Source organism: Colias croceus, chromosome 4 (assembly GCF_905220415.1).
Source record: "Colias croceus chromosome 4, ilColCroc2.1".
Taxonomy (NCBI): Eukaryota; Metazoa; Arthropoda; class Insecta; order Lepidoptera; family Pieridae; genus Colias; species Colias croceus.
Genome location: NC_059540.1, coordinates 1,187,612 through 1,206,559, shown reverse-complemented (window position 1 = coordinate 1,206,559; position 18,948 = coordinate 1,187,612). Strand labels below are relative to the sequence as shown.

Genomic DNA, 18,948 nt, shown 5'->3' with positions numbered 1-18,948 from the left:
AGCTCAATTATTACGGTATCGCTTTCTTTACTTTTCCAACTGTTTTATTTTATTTCTTTTGCACGCCTCATAAGCGAAGCGTTGAGGTGGGTACTACTGTCACTTCGCGCAAAACATCTGATTTTTCAAACTTAAAATGTCTTTATGTATCATACATTGCACTTGTAAGATAATATATACACACACATATTAAGAAAAAACACTATTTTTAACATTCATGATATTTTTGATGTCATTTTTGTTATTTAAACTAGTTAAAAAACAGTTTAAAAAAGTTCTGTCTTGGACGTCCGTGTGTCTGTATGTGCGGATCCTTTTTCTTGTTAACACGATAGCGACCGAAATACTTTACTAATCGAGTCTTTTTTTTTCTCTTACGCTTGAGTATGCTCAGGAATAGAACCCTTTCATTTTTCAGGGTCTGATTCGATGTGGTTTAATTGTTATTAAATAAACAAAAAAAATATCGACTTTTTTTTATTATAGTGTACTCAAAATTCACCATTATAAACTCGATTCTTTATACTATAAGCCAAGGTTTAAAAAAATAAGTTGGTAGTCAGTCCCTTAAACCTGCGCAGTTTCACATCTAGGTGGGGCCACAAGAAAAATAGCTCAATTATTACGGTACCGCTTTCTTTACTTTTCCAAATGTTTCATTTTATTTCATTTTTATATTTATAGTCACGTACTCTTTATAAATAATCAATTTTATTGTAAAGGATGAGATTATGAGGCGTGCACTTTTGGATTTTCCAAACTATTTATTCTGTTACGTTTTAATGCCTGAACAGTTGAATATATTTGAATGTATGTAATATTTCTAATTCTATGTATATTATTACATGATAAAAGTGAATAGAACCTTAGATAGAGATGTAGGGTACGATGGCGAAAGATGATTTGAATAATTGGTTCATAATAATGTGGTAGTGGGTCTTTTCAAGAGGCGTGTTACCTAAAACTTACAGATGAAATTTTTTTTCATTGTCCCTCTACCTTAGCTTCAGAGAGATAACTTCTCTATAAGCACTGGAATTTTCTGGAAATGATCATACTTGGTTGCATACCTGATTGTATTGGCTTACAAGGTAAAAGATCTTTCACTGTCCTTATAGTTCATACATATAGCCTAATAATAAATGAAACATCAATTTGCGGCAACAGCCGGACAATAAACCTCTATTTACGTTACTATTGGGAACGCATAAAATCGATTCGGTTCCATAATGACATTGCACAGTACGGCGCCTACGCGGTGCAAATTCTGTAGTGTGGCGTATTTAGAAACAGCTGACTTCTATTTATGTGTAATAAGTAATTTGATTGTATGTAATTTTAAAGTAGTAAATGTTATACTTATCTACTCACTCATGTGGCACTAAAACCCCGAAGTGGGTTTTGGCCTCCGAGACGAGAACGTTCCACCTTCCCCGGGCTCTTAATTGTCAGTGGCTTGGAGCTTATGCTTGGCAATAAATGTTATATAGAAAGTAATTTATAGGTATTTATACAAGTAATTCTGATTCCAATAATCTAGAGAAGCAGAGGTTGGTAATTTAAAGTTTAATTTGAAGCTTTTTTAAAGATACATTTTCAACGTTATCAAAGAAAGCTAAAGCGGATTTTAATCTATAGGTAATTTTGACATAGGGGAAATTCATTATTAAAATATTTTGCTACAGCATTTAGAATATTATAATGAACATGATAAATAATTAAGAAGATATATATTTAATTAATATTGTTAACATTTGTTAACATTTTCTAGACGGGAGTGGTCTAGGTTTTCCCACGAACAATATTTATCAGCCAACCATGACATAAATAAATATTTCTAGGTCTAGGTATATCTATTATCTCGTGAATTTCCTATTGTATATAGGTGAATACGCTATATATAGCATAACTTATATTATAATTTGTATTATATCTCAGATTCCTAACATGAAATAAGTATATAGATGTTGAGTATATATTTCACAAAATTAATCATGTAAACAGTAACGTGTTGGTATCTTGAAAATATTCATCTTGTTATGTCCTGTATTTTGAGCAGTTAAAGTTTCCAGTTAGAGCTTATCAGCTTATTCGTTTCGTTAGTTTACTATCGAAAAAGTGAGTAAGTAAATATATTGAAAAAACCGACCCTTTGTTGATCGAATTTCTTTGTCACGCAATCTCTGATTCATAACTCAAAATTGAACAATATCTAACTGTCTCAAAACGTCGTATTATTTCAAAATACTTCAATAAAAACCTACATTTTATATCTTATCAGCTATCTTTTACAGTGAATCACACGGAAATAGGGCTAACAAAGTCCTTTGATAGTTGTTTATTCTATACTATCAGCGTAGTATAAAGAGAACAGCTTATAATGTACATTTTTTATATTTGTCCGATAATTTCCAATGCCTTTTATGTTTAATGTTTTCGTTACAACGTGGTTTATATAAACAGTTATGTTTCACCTGAGGCCTTTTTACTAGTTCTTGCCCGAGACGTGTCTTGCGCGATAGTAGGTATGTAATTTAAATAAGATAACATTAAAATTTATCTTAAACCGTCCTTGATTAGTTAAGATACAGGGGATATTTTTGTATTCAATTTTTGCTTACTTACTTTTATGTCAACAATCCATTTTATATTTCACTAGTTTTTTGCTTTGTATAAAACTCAACTAAATTATACAATAAGTACTAAAACCATCCTCAAGAACAGCTCTATTTATTACAATAACTGCTTCAAAATCCGTTGCGTAGTTTCTATATTCGTATAGGGACAGACAAACAGCGGCAGCGACTTTGTTTTATACTATGTAACGAAGAGTCGATATCGATTATTGTCTCCCATAATTTATTACATGTTCGAATTCAGCATTCCAAAACCAGAGCAGATACTAAAAGACTTGAGAATTTCCTAAATGCAACTTTATTTACAAATGTAGCAATTTATATGCAACACGGATGTTCAAGTGTATGATTCGTCAATTTGGAGAACATTTATTCTATTAACCGGAATTTAATTTCAATAATTAACACTACTCCCATTAAATTCATCTAATTATACGTTTACACTTAAGAATAGTGTAATATTCATAAACTTAGTAGGGTTACTACCTAGTATATTATTATATCATATGTGCTGCGTTGGATAAATCTATGATGATAATAATTATATACCTATAAAATCAATAGTATAGATGATGATAAACAAGACTGAAGTCTGCTAAGTCTTCTCAAGACTTACAAAATATGTGTGATGATACTTTCTAGACGAAATGTACTAATATGTCATGTTTACTTCAACCTTGCCTCAATTTGCCTTCAGTGAGCATTCTTTCTCAAACAACAAAGGTCTCAATCAATATTCAATATACGACAAATTGCCTTATGTCTGTGTTGATCGTCGATAAAAGGTTCCTTGGGTAATAAACACCGTTTTTACGCATCATACAGTATGTACATGTAGGTAACTTTATGAGCACTCTTGCCCAAAATTTCACCTACTTCCATTGTAATAATATATTATGTAAAGTGTAATTTTTTATGTTTCTATATTATTGCAATTCTTTGAATTATGGTAATAATAAAAGGTGGCAAATTTTTTGCTAGTTATGTTAATTTGAAAAAATATCTGAGAGCGTCAGAAATTTACTCTGGGTTTTTAGGAAATTGATCGTCAAACTCATCTTATATATTAAAAGTATTCTTGATAAAAATAATCTATATCTAGAATTTTCTGCGTTGATACACAATCGTCAACAATCGCAATTATAAACAAAATAATGTTTTTATAATAACCCTTAATAGCAGTTCAGCGTGACCTTTCCAAATAAAAATGTCTTGAACGTACACGCGTACCGAGTAGGTACCTACTGGTAAAACATAAAATGGTATATTTAGTGACACTGCACCCAGATTAGGGAGCGCCCATTCATCCTACCTTGAAACGTATTGTGAAACATACGATTTTGGGGAAAACTCGCTGTTAACTTGAAGGTAATCTTTAATTAACTTTTGAGGTTTCCTTTAATCTCGAATTTCCCGCTTAAATTATTTCTCAGATACACTGATTGGCTACGGAAGCGGAACAACGATTATATTCGTAAATATGTTCTTTAACTTGTTTTGTATCACATTTTAAAGCTTCGATAAGGTCCTTTAGGATATAAGTTGTATCATTTATTTCTAACTAGCTGTGCGCATCTGTTTGTGTTAGCGTGATGATTATAATATAACCTATAATAGCCTTCCTCGATAAATGGGCTATCCAACACCGAAAGAATTTTTCAAATCGGACCAGTAGTTCCTGAGATTAGCGTGTTCAAACAAACAAACTATTCAGCTTTATAATATAAGTATAGAATTAGTATAGATTATTTTTGGTAGTCTTAACTTTAATTTAGGAATAGAAACTGACTTAAATTATTTATTAATACTCTATGACTCTTTAATTTTACAACGAAATTAATGTAAATAAAAATTAAACTGACTTTATTTTATATTTTAGATATAATTTGTACTTCAACAAATATTAAATATTCGGTTTAATAAATAAATTATAGGTAGTTAGCTAGTTTAAAAATTAATATTTATTTTACATTTTAACTACCATCTCTACAAATAATGTAAAAACAATGGGATATAATTAGCGTGACTTCTTTTGTAATTTTTCTTTGTTGACTTATTTATTACTATTAGTAAATGATATATGAAGGAATGGATAATATATTGCTTTGTATTTTATACACTTTTACACTATTGAGTGGAATTGATTAATAAGAACCCGATAATCTGGATGTCATTTGGAGTTTACAATAATATACAGGGTGTAATCGTAACGTAAATGGGAGTGTTTATTGTAACTTTTTGTGGATATTTCCCGTTTTATTTTTTAAAAGTTATTCTTGTCGTTTTACTCATCAGGTAAAGGGCTTTCGATATCAGTATAAAGTTTTTTGATAGCTGCAATAGTTACGGAATAATCGCCTGTTGACACTTAGCGATTACACCCTGTATACTGATACTGAAACCTTTTTCAGGAGCAAATGTGTTATTATTAGCACAGATTGTTTATGATATTAGCTTTTATTATCTACGTTTGCGCAGCCAGAGCCTGAATACATGAAAAAAAATACATCAAAATACACGTGGAATTTTTCAACTCTTCTAGCTCTGAATTCCCTTTTTATTTAGCCCTTACCAAACAACATGCTGCATTTTCATAACGTAGTAGCCAAGTAATATCTAACTATAGATAAAGTGCAACATTATTGCATAGTTAGGTACCGCAAGAAAGGAAGGAGCGGTCAAAGTAAATTTGTCGCACACTGCTTTAGCTATCGCAAATATCTACATAGTTATCACGCGATGATGCATTCGAATGACTGTACTTTTATTTCGGAAAATGGCTAATATTTATACTTATATTATAAAGCTGAAGAGTTTGTTTGTTTGTTTGAACGCGCTAAATGCTAATTTAACTACGATTTGAAAAATTCTTTCGGTATTGTAAGTCCCATGTCCCCTAGTGGGGTAAGGGGCAGATGCATTATACACCTGTTTCACTGATTGATCTTATTTAGGGACAAGTAGGTGATCCGCCTTCTGTGTCCTGCCAGACCGAGACATTTTTTTTCTTCGTCTCCACCGGGAATCGAACCCAGGACCCCTCGGTGATACGCTCACGCGTCAACCACTGTACCAAGGAGGCGGTCATTTTTCGGGTTTTTCGGTATTAGATACCCCATTTATCGAGGAAGGCTCTATAGGCTATATTATAATTATCATCAAGCTAAGACCAACAGGAGCAGAGCCACGGCCCACGCGGGTGAAACCGCGGAGCGCAGCTAGTAAATTAATAAATGTATAAAAATATTAATTCTCTATTCAGATTCTATACTCTTTTGGTACCTTTGGTAAGATGCCATACCTATTTTTTATAGAATTTTACAAATATGGCGGAGGTTCTAAATTCGTTAGTAATGAAGAACATGTAGGTATATTATATTCTAAGAAATAACACGCGAGGCCGGGTTAAATATTAGTTTGGATGTAATAAGAATGTACTGCGATTCTACACAGCTACCTAATTGATGTAGGTAGTTGATAACGAAACGCAGCAAGTCAACGACTATTAGCAAAGTGAAGGTAGTTGGGTCGAACGTCGTATAAACAACGTCCGAGGCCCTAGGCACGATTCGTACGAATGCGCCACGAGACAAAGGAAAGCGGCTTTTTATAGTATTCGACAGCTAAGCATGTTCAGACTTGAAATAATGACAACTATGTTGACAACTATTCATCCACAAAAATATTAAATCAAAAGTTACGTCTAACAATATTGTATCCATGAATTGTAAATTAGAGAATATCAGTAATGCAATTAATATACATAATATTAATGTTTACAAGAGGTGTACACGATATAAGTACCTATATGAGAAATATGATGAAATGATTTAACAGTAATTAACTTACTGATAAATAATAATGAGTTTTTCATTGATGTCTGACTAGGCATAAGAAGTTCCCGTGTGGAGTTTCTGGTCTCCCATCGGGCGCGTCCCCAGGTGGCGGATAGGGGCAGGCCCCCCAGATATGGGGGGTACCGGCTGCTCAGCCGGCGCGGACCAAAACCAGCGAGGAGGCCGGAGGGCTGCTAAATAATACTCCTAGGTGATGGTATGTGCGCAGCATCACCTAGTACTGGGGTTGGGGCCGATTAGGCCGCTGTGGAGCTGAAAGGGCCCAGCCCTAGGTAGCGGCTGGCGGGTGTAACCCGGCAGGCGTACTGCAAACTGGAGAGGAAAGGAGGAGATGATGGAGGCAAGTTCTAAAAAGAAACTACCCCAGGAGGGTACCACCAAAAGTGGAGAATCCCTCCCTGAGTCTAACTCAGGCTGCCCCACGTATTCTGGGGGGGGCAAAAACTTGCGCAAAGACACTGAGGAGGTGGGTTCCCAGGCCTCCTCGGTGCCAAAAGCTACTGGACCAATCGACGACCTTGGCAAACGGACAATGGAAAATAGCGATTTGCAAAGCGATACGGATTTTGGGGTAGGGACGCGCGCTCAAATGGAGCGTGTGAGAACAAGGGGAAGGAAGGCTGGACCTAGTGGAATGTCTGCGGCAACGTCTGCAGACAGCCTCATGACGGTCCAGTCATACGAAGAGGACCGATTGTGGGCGAAGCGCAAACGGTCTTCTGGAGCGAGCTGCTCGGGCTCCTCCACAGAGGGACGAACGCGCACGGCCAAGAAGAGTGCTAAGAGGGGCAAGGGACGCTCGTCAACATCGCGCACACCTGCGACCTCTGCAAGGAAGGCTCTTGCGGAAATGGTTGCCGCAAGGAGAGCTCTTGTGCTCGTAGGCGGCAAGCCCGAGTTCGAGACTGAGCGAGAGACCCAGGTCTCGAGAAGCTCTCAGGCTGCGGACACAGAAGCCGGCGGCGGGCGGACCGACGACGACGACGAATCAACCGTAGCCCTCCGGCGCCGCATTGAGGAGAATCTTGCGGTCATAGAGGCTAAATCCTCAAACCTGAAGGGGACGTCGAAACGGACCCTAAAGGATGCGTCGGAGGCGATCCAAGAGGCGGTAGCACTACTTGTGCAGCGCACCGCCTCCGAAGACACACGGCGGCTCCAGGCCGACAACACTCGGCTGCAAGGGGAGATTGCAGCCCTCCGCAAGGAGATGGCGGAGATGAAAGCCGCGCTTGAGGGCGCACAACATGCGCAGCAGCAGCAGACGGACTCCGAACTGACCGCGAACATCATGCGGCAGGTTGGAGAAATGGTTAACGCCCGGCTGGATGTGCTGGAGGAACGCCTACCTCCAGAAAGGCGCGTGAGGCCGCCACTGGCGGCGGATGATAGGACTGGGGGGATGGCGGTTAGCCAAGTGCTAACCGAGGACTTCCCTCAACTCCCGCCTTCAAAGGCTACTAAGAGGGCCAAGGCTGCGAATAAAAACCAGGGCGAAACGCGGGCTGTTGCACAGCCTGTGGGTACCGGTCTGGCCCCAAAGGCCAATCCAGGAAAAGGAGGAAAGAAGGCGGAGCGGCGTCCCGAAAGGGTTGCCTCATCTACGTCTTCCGCTCCCCAGCAGCAACCGCCTAAGCAAGGGTGGACTCTGGTGGAGAGGAAGAAGAAGAAGAAGAAAAGCAAGGCGGAGGCTAAAGCACGAAAAAGGGCTCCTAAACTCCGCTCTCCCTCGTCCTCGGCTGTGGTCATAACCCTGCAGCCGGATGCGGAGAAGCGCGGAGTCACATACGCCTCTGTAATGACTGGGTCTCGACAAAAGATCGACCTCGCGGCGATCGGTGTCAGCGCCCTGCGCTTTAAGCGTGCCGCCACTGGGGCCAGAATTTTAGAAATTCCAGGCACTACAAGTGCTAAGGAGGCGGACGCCCTTGCTGACAAACTGCGGGAGGTGTGGGACGAGGATACTATCAAGGTATCCAGACCGGTAAAGTGCGCGGATTTGCGGGTCACCGGTCTTGATGATTCGGTAGCTGCCGAGGAAGTTGCAGCTGCAGTCTCCCGGGTGGGTGAGTGCCCTGTGGACCAGGTTAAGTGCAGTGGTCTGCGTGTGGGCTCTAGAGGCTCCACCACGGCTTGGGTGAGTTGCCCAGTTGCCGCTGCGAAAAAAGTGGCGCAGGTTGGGCGCATCCTTGTCGGATGGGTCTCCGCGGGGGTCTCGCTTGGCGCAGTGAAGCCGCAACGCTGCTTCCGGTGCCTGGAGGTGGGACATGTAAGGGTCATGTGCTCGTCACCCACAGACCGAAGCAACGTCTGTTATAGATGTGGCGAAGATGGGCACAAGGCTGCAGGGTGCTCTGCGTCTGCCGCTCACTGTGTTCTCTGCGCCGATGCAAAGCTGCCTGCGGGACATCGGCTTGGGGGCCCGGCTTGCAAGGCCCCTAAAGCGAAGAGAGGCAAGAGGCGCGATGGCCTTGTCATCGCATCGCACTCACGCCCTGCGCCATCTGAGGTGCCCGTGGTGGAAGAAGGAATGGAGACGTAGCGATGGCCCTCCGCTTTCTTCAAGCAAACATCAACCACTGCGCTAGAGCTCAGGATCTGCTGCTGCAGAGTCTGGCGGAGTGGATGATAGATGTGGCAGTGGTAGCTGAGCCATACTCGGTGCCTCTCCGGGATAACTGGGCGGGAGACGTGGATGGCTTGGTGACGTTGGTGGCGCAGGGGGGTGTGATTATGGAACGAGTTGCCCGGCGGCGAGGGTGCGTCTCGGCTTCGATCAGAGGATACACGGTGGTCGGAGTATACTTCTCTCCCAATCGCGGACTGGACGAGTTCGAGCAGTTTCTGGAAGAGCTGGGGGAACTGATTGAACTCGCCCGTCCCCAGCCTATACTCCTGGCCGGAGATTTCAATGCCAAATCAATGGCATGGGGGTCTTCGGTGAGGAATGCGCGGGGAGCGGTGCTACAGGACTGGGCGGTTGCAGCCGATCTCTCGGTTCTTAATCGTGGGTCCGAATTAACGTGCGTGAGGCAAGGGGGTGGTTCCATTGTTGACGTCACGTTTGCAAGTCCCCCCCTTGCACGGCGAATTGAGGATTGGAGGGTTATTACCGATGTGGAGACGCTGTCGGACCATCGCTACATCCGCTTCAGCATCACTGCACCCTCGACAGCCTCTAGCCGGTCTTCCGCGACTGACAGGCGTCTACGCTGGGCACTTCGGAGCCTTGACAGGGATCTCTTGATTGAGGCTGCCATAGTGCAGTCGTGGTTACCTGTGCCACAGGACGGTTCGGTTGAGGATGAAGCAGCATGGCTGACAAACGCGATGATTCAGGTATGCGATGCGTCGATGCCCAGAGCCCGCTCAACTCCGCACAGACGACGGATGTACTGGTGGTCTGCCGAAATCGCCCAGCTGCGCACTTCGTGCGTGGCTGCGAGGCGGGCGTACACTAGACACCGGCGCCGGAGATTGCGCGATGAGGGGGAGGAAACGCGCCTATATGCCGCTTATAGGCAGTGCGTGACCGATCTACAGGAGGCAATCGGCAGCGCCAAGGACCGGGCCTGGGATGAGATGCTCGAGGGCCTAAATCGAGAACCGTGGGGACGGCCGTACAAGCGGGTAAGGCAGAAGCTTCGTCCGTGGGCCCCTCCCCTGTCTCAGTCCCTCGAGCCTCGCCTGCTGGAGCAGATAGTGGCAACCCTGTTCCCAGAAAGGGGAAGAAATTCGCCTTCGATAAGGACGGCGACGCCAGAAGAACAGGAGGAGCCTGCGGGTATATCCGTTCCGGCTGTTACCCGAGATGAAGTAGAGACAGCGGTGGGTCGACTTAAGGAGAAGAACACCGCTCCTGGCCCTGACGGAATCCCTGGTCGGGCTTGGGTGCTGGCGATGGAGGCTCTCGGACCCCGTATAGAGCGGCTATTTTCAGCCTGCCTTCGGCAGGGCCAATTTCCCCGGAGGTGGAAGACCGGGAATTTGGTCCTGCTGAGGAAGGATGGGCGCCCGCAGAACTCACCCACTGCTTACAGGCCTATTGTGTTGCTTGACGAGGTGAGCAAGCTTTTTGAGCGCGTTTTCGCAGCTCGCCTCGTCAACCATTTGGAGGGAATAGGTCCAGACCTCAGCAGCAATCAATTTGGCTTTCGCCGAGGTAGGTCTACGCTCGATGCCATATCGCGTGTGAGGGCGACCGTGGAGAGCGCAACTGAGAGCGGCGAGGTTGTTCTGGCGGTGTCCTTGGATATCGCCAATGCCTTCAACACCTTGCCGTGGGACAGGATTCTAGATGCTCTCCACTTTCACCGCGTTCCGGAATATATGATGCGCCTACTGCGATCATATCTTTCGGACAGGGTTGTGGCGTATCCTACTCAGGATGGGTGGAGCGAGAGGAGGGTGTCGTGCGGTGTTCCACAGGGTTCAGTCCTCGGACCCCTCCTGTGGAACATTGGATACGACTGGGTCCTGCGCGCCGCAAATCTCCCAGGTGTCGGCGTAACCTGTTACGCGGACGATACCCTGGTGACCGCGCGCGGGGCAACGTATAGTGAGGCGGCTCTCCTGGCTGCAGCGGGGGTGGCGGATGTGGTGTGTCGCATTCGGCGTCTGGGTCTGGAGGTAGCGTTGGAGAAGTCGGAGGCCATCTTCTTTCCCGGCCGTCGAAGGCTACACAGCGCTGGATCGGAGATCCAGGTGAGCGGAGTGCCCATCAAGGTCGGATCCACGATGCGGTATCTAGGCATTGTGCTGGACAGCCGATGGAAGTTCGTGGAGCACTTCCGTCGCCTCGCCCCCCGTCTTGTAGGGGTGGCTGGGGCACTGGGAAGTCTGCTCCCGAACCTTAGGGGTGCTAGGAGTGGGTGCCGCCGTTTGTATACAGGCGTTATCCGCTCCATGGCCCTCTATGGGGCCCCCATCTGGGCGGACGCTCTAAGCGCCCGTAATAGGCCATTCCTGCGGAGACCGCAGCGGGTCATGGCGCTTAGAGTAGTGAGGGCGTATCGCACGGTGTCATTTGAGGCAGCGTGCGTGATGGCCGGGACGCCCCCGTGGGAACTGGACGCCGAGATGCTTGCGGACGTGTATCGCCGCGTCTCAACGTCTAAGTCGCTTGGAGTCACCCCATCCTACGAGGAGGTCGAGCAGTGGAGGGCTGAGGCTATCGACCGGCGGTTCCGGGAGTGGGAACGCCGGCTTGAAGAGCCCAGCGCTGGAGAGCGGACGGTTGCAGCGATTCGACCGGTTCTGCAAGAGTGGTGCGACAGGCGGCATGGGGCCATAACCTTCCGCCTTACACAGGTGCTATCCGGGCACGGTTGCTTCGGGCGGTACCTGTGTAAAGTCGCGAGGAGGGAGCCCAGCATGGCTTGCCACTGGTGCGCCTGCCCGGAGGACACGGCAGATCATACTCTTGCCGTGTGCCCCGCGTGGGTCGAGCCTCGAGCTCGCTTGGTCGCGGTCGTCGGGTCGGATCTCTCTCTGCCCTCCATTGTTCGCGCAATGGTGGGTAGCGACAGATCCTGGCGCGCGGTGATCACGTTCTCCGAGGACGTGATCTCGCGGAAAGAGGAGGCGGAGCGGGTTCGCGAGAGGGATCCTCACGCAGACCCGATCCGGCGCCGACGTCCTATTGGGCGTCGTCGTCGCGCTGCGGCTGATTTACGCGGCCGCAACCAGCCTCCCTAACGAGGGGCGCCGGGCGATGGAGCGGGGATTTAGTCCATCGTCCGGTGAGATGAGGCGGCGTGAGACGTGCTCCGTTCACGCCGCCCTATGAGGTAAGAGCTGGCGGGCTCATAGTTTGTGTCGGCCTGGAGACGGGCAGCTGCTGATGGGGTCACGGAAGAATTCTACCTATACCCGTGGCCCCGTCGTTTATGTGGCTTGACGGAACACAGTGGGGTTTTGGTCGGTAGGAATCCGACATAACCCGCGGCCCTTTCCCCGGACGCCGTGGGTATCTATGCAAGATTTCCCCACTTAAAAAAAAAAAAAAAAAAAAAAAAAAGGCATAAGAAGTTAAAGAACCTACTTCCGTACCTACTCTTTACAAGATTTTTGTGATCAAACAAATTTGATCACTTTCAAGGCCCAAAAACCATTTGTCATCTAACAATAGGATGTGACATCACAATTTTAAACAAAGATATTCTTATTATTTAAATTACTCAGGAGTAAATAAATGTATTTACGTTTGAAATGTTTATAGGACGTGATAACTGATAACAAAACGTGTCTGATAAGGATTGTGTTTTGATACGTCTTTTTATAGAATGCCTCATATTCCAGCTATATTTACATGTATAATAGTTATGGTAAGTCTTTGTAGGGATATGAAAACGGTGTGTCATATTTTGTTGTTTTGTATAATAGGCCCTCTTCACAATCGAGAACATTGGCCCAAGAAATGATGGTCGATGTTTGCCGCTATTGCGGCGATTATGAATAAACATCTACAATGACGACCGATCATAGACATTTAGGCCCTCCTCTACAGTATCGTGATTGCCTCTACTTATCCAACACTGCCTATTGTGAAGATGTGCCTGCTATAAAGATTTGCAAAAACGGTACATTCAGACTGTCAGGGTTGCTGATATATCGTTATAAGTGTTTTGTGCAAGAGATAAAGGCATCTTTGTCCAATTGACTTCCTTTGTCAAATAAGCTAAACGTTATTCTCTAATGAGTTACTTCTTACCAAAAACCTTCCATCCTCAAAAATTCCTGAGAAGCCAACGTCAAATCATGCGATCAAACCGGATCTATTACTCATTTATGACTTTAATAGCCAAATCAATTAGGTTAAATACGCCTATAACAAATACAGAATTGATAAATTTTCCAGCACTTTCGTTTTTGTTAGCTTCACTTGTATGTTTGTATGTAACCGACTCTAGTCTGGATTTTGACCCACTCTAAACGGGTAGATTTAATTCAATTCAAGGATTGGTGACAATACATTAATTTCATAAAGTTTAAGCGTGTTTTTAATTATATATATCTTGACATTCGGAATGTAATTATCTTTTTGCGTCCATCAAGTCACCTTTTACCATTAATCTGTTCAAGGTTGACAATAAGTACACAAATTATAGCCAATAAGGTTGGATATTAATTGGGTAATTATTCCGTTGATTTGCATTGGTCACGCAGGGCTCACGCAATTATTCGTTCAGGATGGGCTGTGTGTCCTTAGCGAAAACTAATAATGAGCCAGAAATCTAGCAGTTCATTAGCTAAATGGATATTTAAATTTATACAGCTATTGTTGATTATTTATTCTTCCATGGTCATTAAACATATTATTATATTGTGTAACTTGAAAAAACAATTTCTACTTTTATTTTTTGTTTGATATACATTTTTATTTTTATTTTTCTTATTGGCATTTCTTGAATACTCTTTGGAAGAGGGCGCTGACTCCTGACATACAGGTTTTTACCTAGTTTGGGAGTCAGAGACTTCAATATTTCAAAATGTAAAATCTTTTTGTCAAAAAAGAATTTTTATTTTTTACTTGCTTGTACCGTACATGATAAAACACACTGAATAAATCCTAGTAATATTATAAATGCGAAAGTTTGTGAGGATGTGTGTGTGTGTTTGTTACTCTTTCACGCAAATTCTACTGAACCGATTACAATGAAATTTAACAAACATATAGAGGGTAACTTGGATTAACGCATAGGGTAGGTTTTATCCCGAAAATCCCACGGGAACGGGAACTATGCGGGTTTTCCTTTGAAAACGCGGGCGAAGCCGCGGGCGGAAATCTAGTACTACAATAAAAAGTCTCGAGCATTTCTAATTCTTAATTTACCAAGTCATGAAACTTAAAAATATCCAATCCAATTCAATCGACCTTTAAACTCATGTCTTTTATGTAAAAAAGACCATCTTTTTTCCAGGTATTGCCATGAGAACATTAACGTTGGAACAAAACAATGCGAGAAAAACGCTCGTTGCTTGATGATGGTTGACAGGCATTTGTAGATAGGGAGGCGAGGTAGCTAAATGGCGTAATTCAACGGCGTCGTCGAGACTTATCAAAATCGAAAGAGAAAATAATTTCGAAAAGAAAACCTTCTATGGTAAAAACCATTTTAGCGGTGGGTTTGGCGTGTACGGATTTTCAAAAATGTAAAAAAAAACAGTTACTTGGGCATTCTCGAGCGCGTCAGATATTCATACTACGTATGCCTCAAGTGCCTCTGATAACAACGGTATACTAATCTGCCGGTTTGCGTGGTGGGGCTAGGCATATAAATTCGTCAAAAATGCACAAAAAAAAAAATTTACTCGAGCGCGTCAGATTTTCGGATGGGGTGTTAATTAGGCCCCAAGAAATCTCCCCTTAAAAAAACTGACGATTACGGCATGACGATAAGTTACGATGAATTTTTGAAAATGCAGAAAAAAAAAGTCCTTTTGAAATACTCGAGCGCGTCAGATTTTCATAGGGGAGGTTTATCTAGGTATCCTGAAAGCATATTTTCTTAATCTGATAAAAATGTTGGTGGGTTCTCTTAATCTGACCGAAAAAGGTTTGTGGGTTTCTTTTTTTTAATCATCGTTATTTCATATCAATTTTTCTTACCACCCTCAGTTTTCGAGATATACTCAAAAAACCGGGAGTTTGAGTTTTTATGATGCTTCAAGTAAAAAAAAATTAAACTTTGGACAAAAATGAAAAGAGACCTTTTTTTGTAAAATAAAATTACCTTTTTTGCTTATTTAAACTTTTTTTTTTTGAAAAAGTAAAGTTCGCGACTTATATACTGCAACGCGTTTTTCGGAAGATGAAATGGCTCCTCCAGACTTCCGGTCATGCGGAAACCGGCAGATTTTGTGTTTTTGGTAAGTTTTAGATTATATTCTTCAAAATTAAAATAAAAAAAATCGCGCTCGAGAATGCCGGGTTAACGTTTTTTTTTTACAAGTTTGCGACCCTATAACTCGGCGGCGTCAAGGACTTATGGTCAGATTAATTAAATTTAGTCTTAAAACACTAAAATCAACCCCCAATATCTTAATCTGACGCGCTCGAGTATTTCAGACTATCGATTTTTTTTTACTAATCTGATCGTCTATCCTAGGCGCGCGTCACTACATATAGAGCTAAATAGTGAAAAAGTTTGTTCTATTAGGTCTAAGGTATCTCTCATATCTTAAACTGCCACGCTCGAGTATTGCAGAAAATTCCCCTCTTCGCCTCCCTATCTATTGAGCGTGAATTGTACCTGATATAGCAAGGTTAGTTGTTTTTATTTATTAGAGTGTATGGTGCGTTAATTATAAATAAGATCATTAAAATTAAAAACAATTTGGTTTAAATTTAAATAAATTTACTAAAAATTGGATTTAAATGTCATTTTCTATATTTTGTTAGCATCATGTACCTAGATTCTAACATTGCACAATTTAGAATTACATATTGTTCTTTTCGCAAAATATTATCGTCGTTCTCAACAACAATTTATGATATTTAGACTTCAGGAAATCGATTAGTAAAATAAAGCATATTACAGCATAGGTACATTATGCTCCATATCCATCATCGTTAAGAAAGTACCTTTTTTTATAGTGGGGAAATCTTCCAAAGATACCCACGGCCCCCGGGGAAGGAGCCGTGGGTTATGTCGGATTCTTACCGACTACAAGTGATAACTGCGTTAAAAACAACCGACTTCAAACTTGCACTTGCAAAATTTACAAATACCTACAGACAAAAATGCTCATAAAATAAAAACTACTGGGCCTATCCGAATAAAATTTTTATGGGACCAATTCGACACCATCCCGCATCGAACAAAAAAAGAATCACGTAAATCGGTTCAGAAACCTCGGAGTAATCGGTGTACATACATAAAAAAAAAAAAAAAAAAAATACCGGCCGAATTGATAACCTCCTCCTTTTTTTTGAAGTCGGTTAAAAACCCCACTGTGTTCCGTCGAGCCGCTTTAATGATGGGGCCGCGGGTATTTGTTAGAATTCTTCCGCGACGTTAAGAAAGTACCTAAGTACTATACAACTATGATTAGAGAATAATGTAAAAATGATATGAAAAATATATAGGAGAGTAATAATAATGTAATACACACGACGTTTGAGGCACCTTATAAGGGGTCTTACAAATTTTTTTATTACAAGAATTTTAATCATAATGTTGGCACACCTATACACACCTCTAAAAAATAACTCTGTACGTAAGTTTTTAACATCATAAATACGCTTAAAGAAATTGTTTTTATAAACGCCATGTACAGTGACATCGTTAATCATAATTGTGTTTTATGGAATCTAAACAGCTCAAGGCGAGTCATACTTGCCCGGAATTTTTATAGACAAAATATAAAACTGTCGATAGATTTACGAACGTGAAAAATCTATTTTATTGCTATTGCCAAAGATAATGTTATTTCATAAAATTCGCGATATCTCGTGTTAGTTTTATAGATTATCAAGAATAGATGTATCATGGTAGTGAATAATTTATTTGTATTTATCTTGGCTACTAATTGTCTGAAAATAGTAAATAGGAAAGATGTGGGCGATATTTTGCTAAACCTGCCTATTAAATTGTCTGTCTATAAATCCTTCTTCTTGAACTATAATTATAAACGGAAAATATCCAAACTCAATTAATTACTTATTATAAGATTAGTCTGTGATTAAAATTATCTAGACTTTTAACTAAAAAAAGATTGATTGAAAAAGAAGTTACTGCTTGTATTGTATCAATTTAATGAAATAATTCTTGCGAACATTACCAGTTTCCCATTTAAATTCCTGTCTGATTAAGGATTGCCTTAAAGGAGCGCTTAAGTGAGGTCAACTCTAATTATGTCAATTATTTAACCTTTGTCAGCGGCTACTATATGAAGACGTACCTGTAAATACATTGTAACATTGTAGCAGGTAACCTTATATGTTTTGAATGTTTTATACAGTACTACTAGGCAACTCCCGATCCTCTGCAAATGTTGTTTTGCCATAATCTGATCACTATCTCTATCGAAAAAAGGATGTTTTTCGATTCTCCGTCCTACCCGATATACACAACGATTAATTTCGGTTTAAAGAACTTTATTTATCTCATAAACAAGAACACAATATGATCTTTTTCACATATGAGAAATATCAATTTTGCATTTAGATATCGAAATTAGTTAAGTATGTCTATAATTTATTTTTAAAAATAGTAATAATTGATGAGGATTCTTTAATTGCTTTAGGCAAGCTGTTGTATAATTGTGCTCCCACAAATCTTCACTTCTATGATCTTCATTATCAACTATAGGTATCATGATAAAAAATACGTTTCAGTAAACTAGGTGAAATGAAATGAAACTATACGAAAACTTGTTGTGAAATAAGAATTATTTGTTAACCACAATCTCAAGAACATACATAAGAACATTTAACCGATATCGATATAATCTTGTTATTCTTATCTCCTTGCAAAATTTTTGGAAGTGTCACTTGAGATACATGGATATCATTGTTCATACTTCAATGAAATAGTGACCTAATCGAAGAAGTTAAAAAATTATTACTAGTAAGACTAATAGTAGAATATCTAGCAAGATTCAATTCCCTCCCTTATAATTAAGACATTTTGTTTCAATTTCATAATAAATATTGTTGTCTGTATAATAAACGTGTAGGATGCAATTAAACATACATTAAGGTATAAGAGGAAACTATTTACCAAAGTAACAAAACTTAATCGTCAGGCCCATTATTAAATAGCCCCTTACCATGTTTTTCGAACACACAAGAATCAGAAACTAAAAAAGAGCGAATATCGATTCTGTAAACGGGAAATACATCGGAAGCATGTATCCCCGTCAAATCGACCCACGTATGAAGATGTCTGATCAAAAGATACAAAAATTAGAGTTCAATCAATGGAAACTAAACAACGGGGAATGAAACGTTGATGTCATTGTTACAGTTATGTGCAGTATTTTTAATTTTAGGCGCCGGTTTGATAGAAAGAAGAATCGCTGTGAAAAATCGGTTTACAATAACGATATCAATAAGTTAAATTAGTATATTTGCTGAGGAATCTAGGATAATGAATCATTCTAGTGATTTCTAAGAAATTTTTGTGATAACGTATAGTATCTAATGATACGGTACTCGATTTTATGCAAAAATCTATATCTCTTCTCGCTTTTCAATTCGTAGCCAAAAAATATAATTATATCATGCTCAAAGCTCATGTACAAAATATAACCTGCTAAGAAGTACTTTCTATTATTTCATTAATATTTTTGTAGCGTTGAAACGCCGCATTTTACCCGCTCGCCCATACACAACCTAACAACGGTAACATCCCGCGGTATCTAATCAATCCGATGTGTCCAAGGATGTGTCCAATCAAACACTCAAGTCGATATTATAATGTGATTGACGTGCGTTGCGTAATTAGGGC

General features: G+C 41.3%; 2 protein-coding genes across 3 annotated transcripts in view; both read left to right on the top strand.

Moving 5' to 3' along the window:
- LOC123691054 (adhesion G-protein coupled receptor G2-like) overlaps nucleotides 1-18,948 on the top strand; it is a 44,495-nt gene that overhangs the window by 13,633 nt on the left and 11,914 nt on the right. For both annotated transcript variants that reach the window (XM_045635259.1, XM_045635258.1), the window contains exons 2-3: nucleotides 14,416-14,494; nucleotides 15,731-15,760. The gene's annotated coding sequence lies outside the window, so the exon portion shown is untranslated. The remainder of the gene's footprint in view (nucleotides 1-14,415; nucleotides 14,495-15,730; nucleotides 15,761-18,948) is intronic.
- Nucleotides 6,825-9,035, top strand: LOC123690945. Its single transcript, XM_045635106.1, has one exon. The coding sequence runs from the start codon at nucleotides 6,825-6,827 to the stop codon at nucleotides 9,033-9,035; it is 2,211 nt and encodes a 736-aa protein (XP_045491062.1).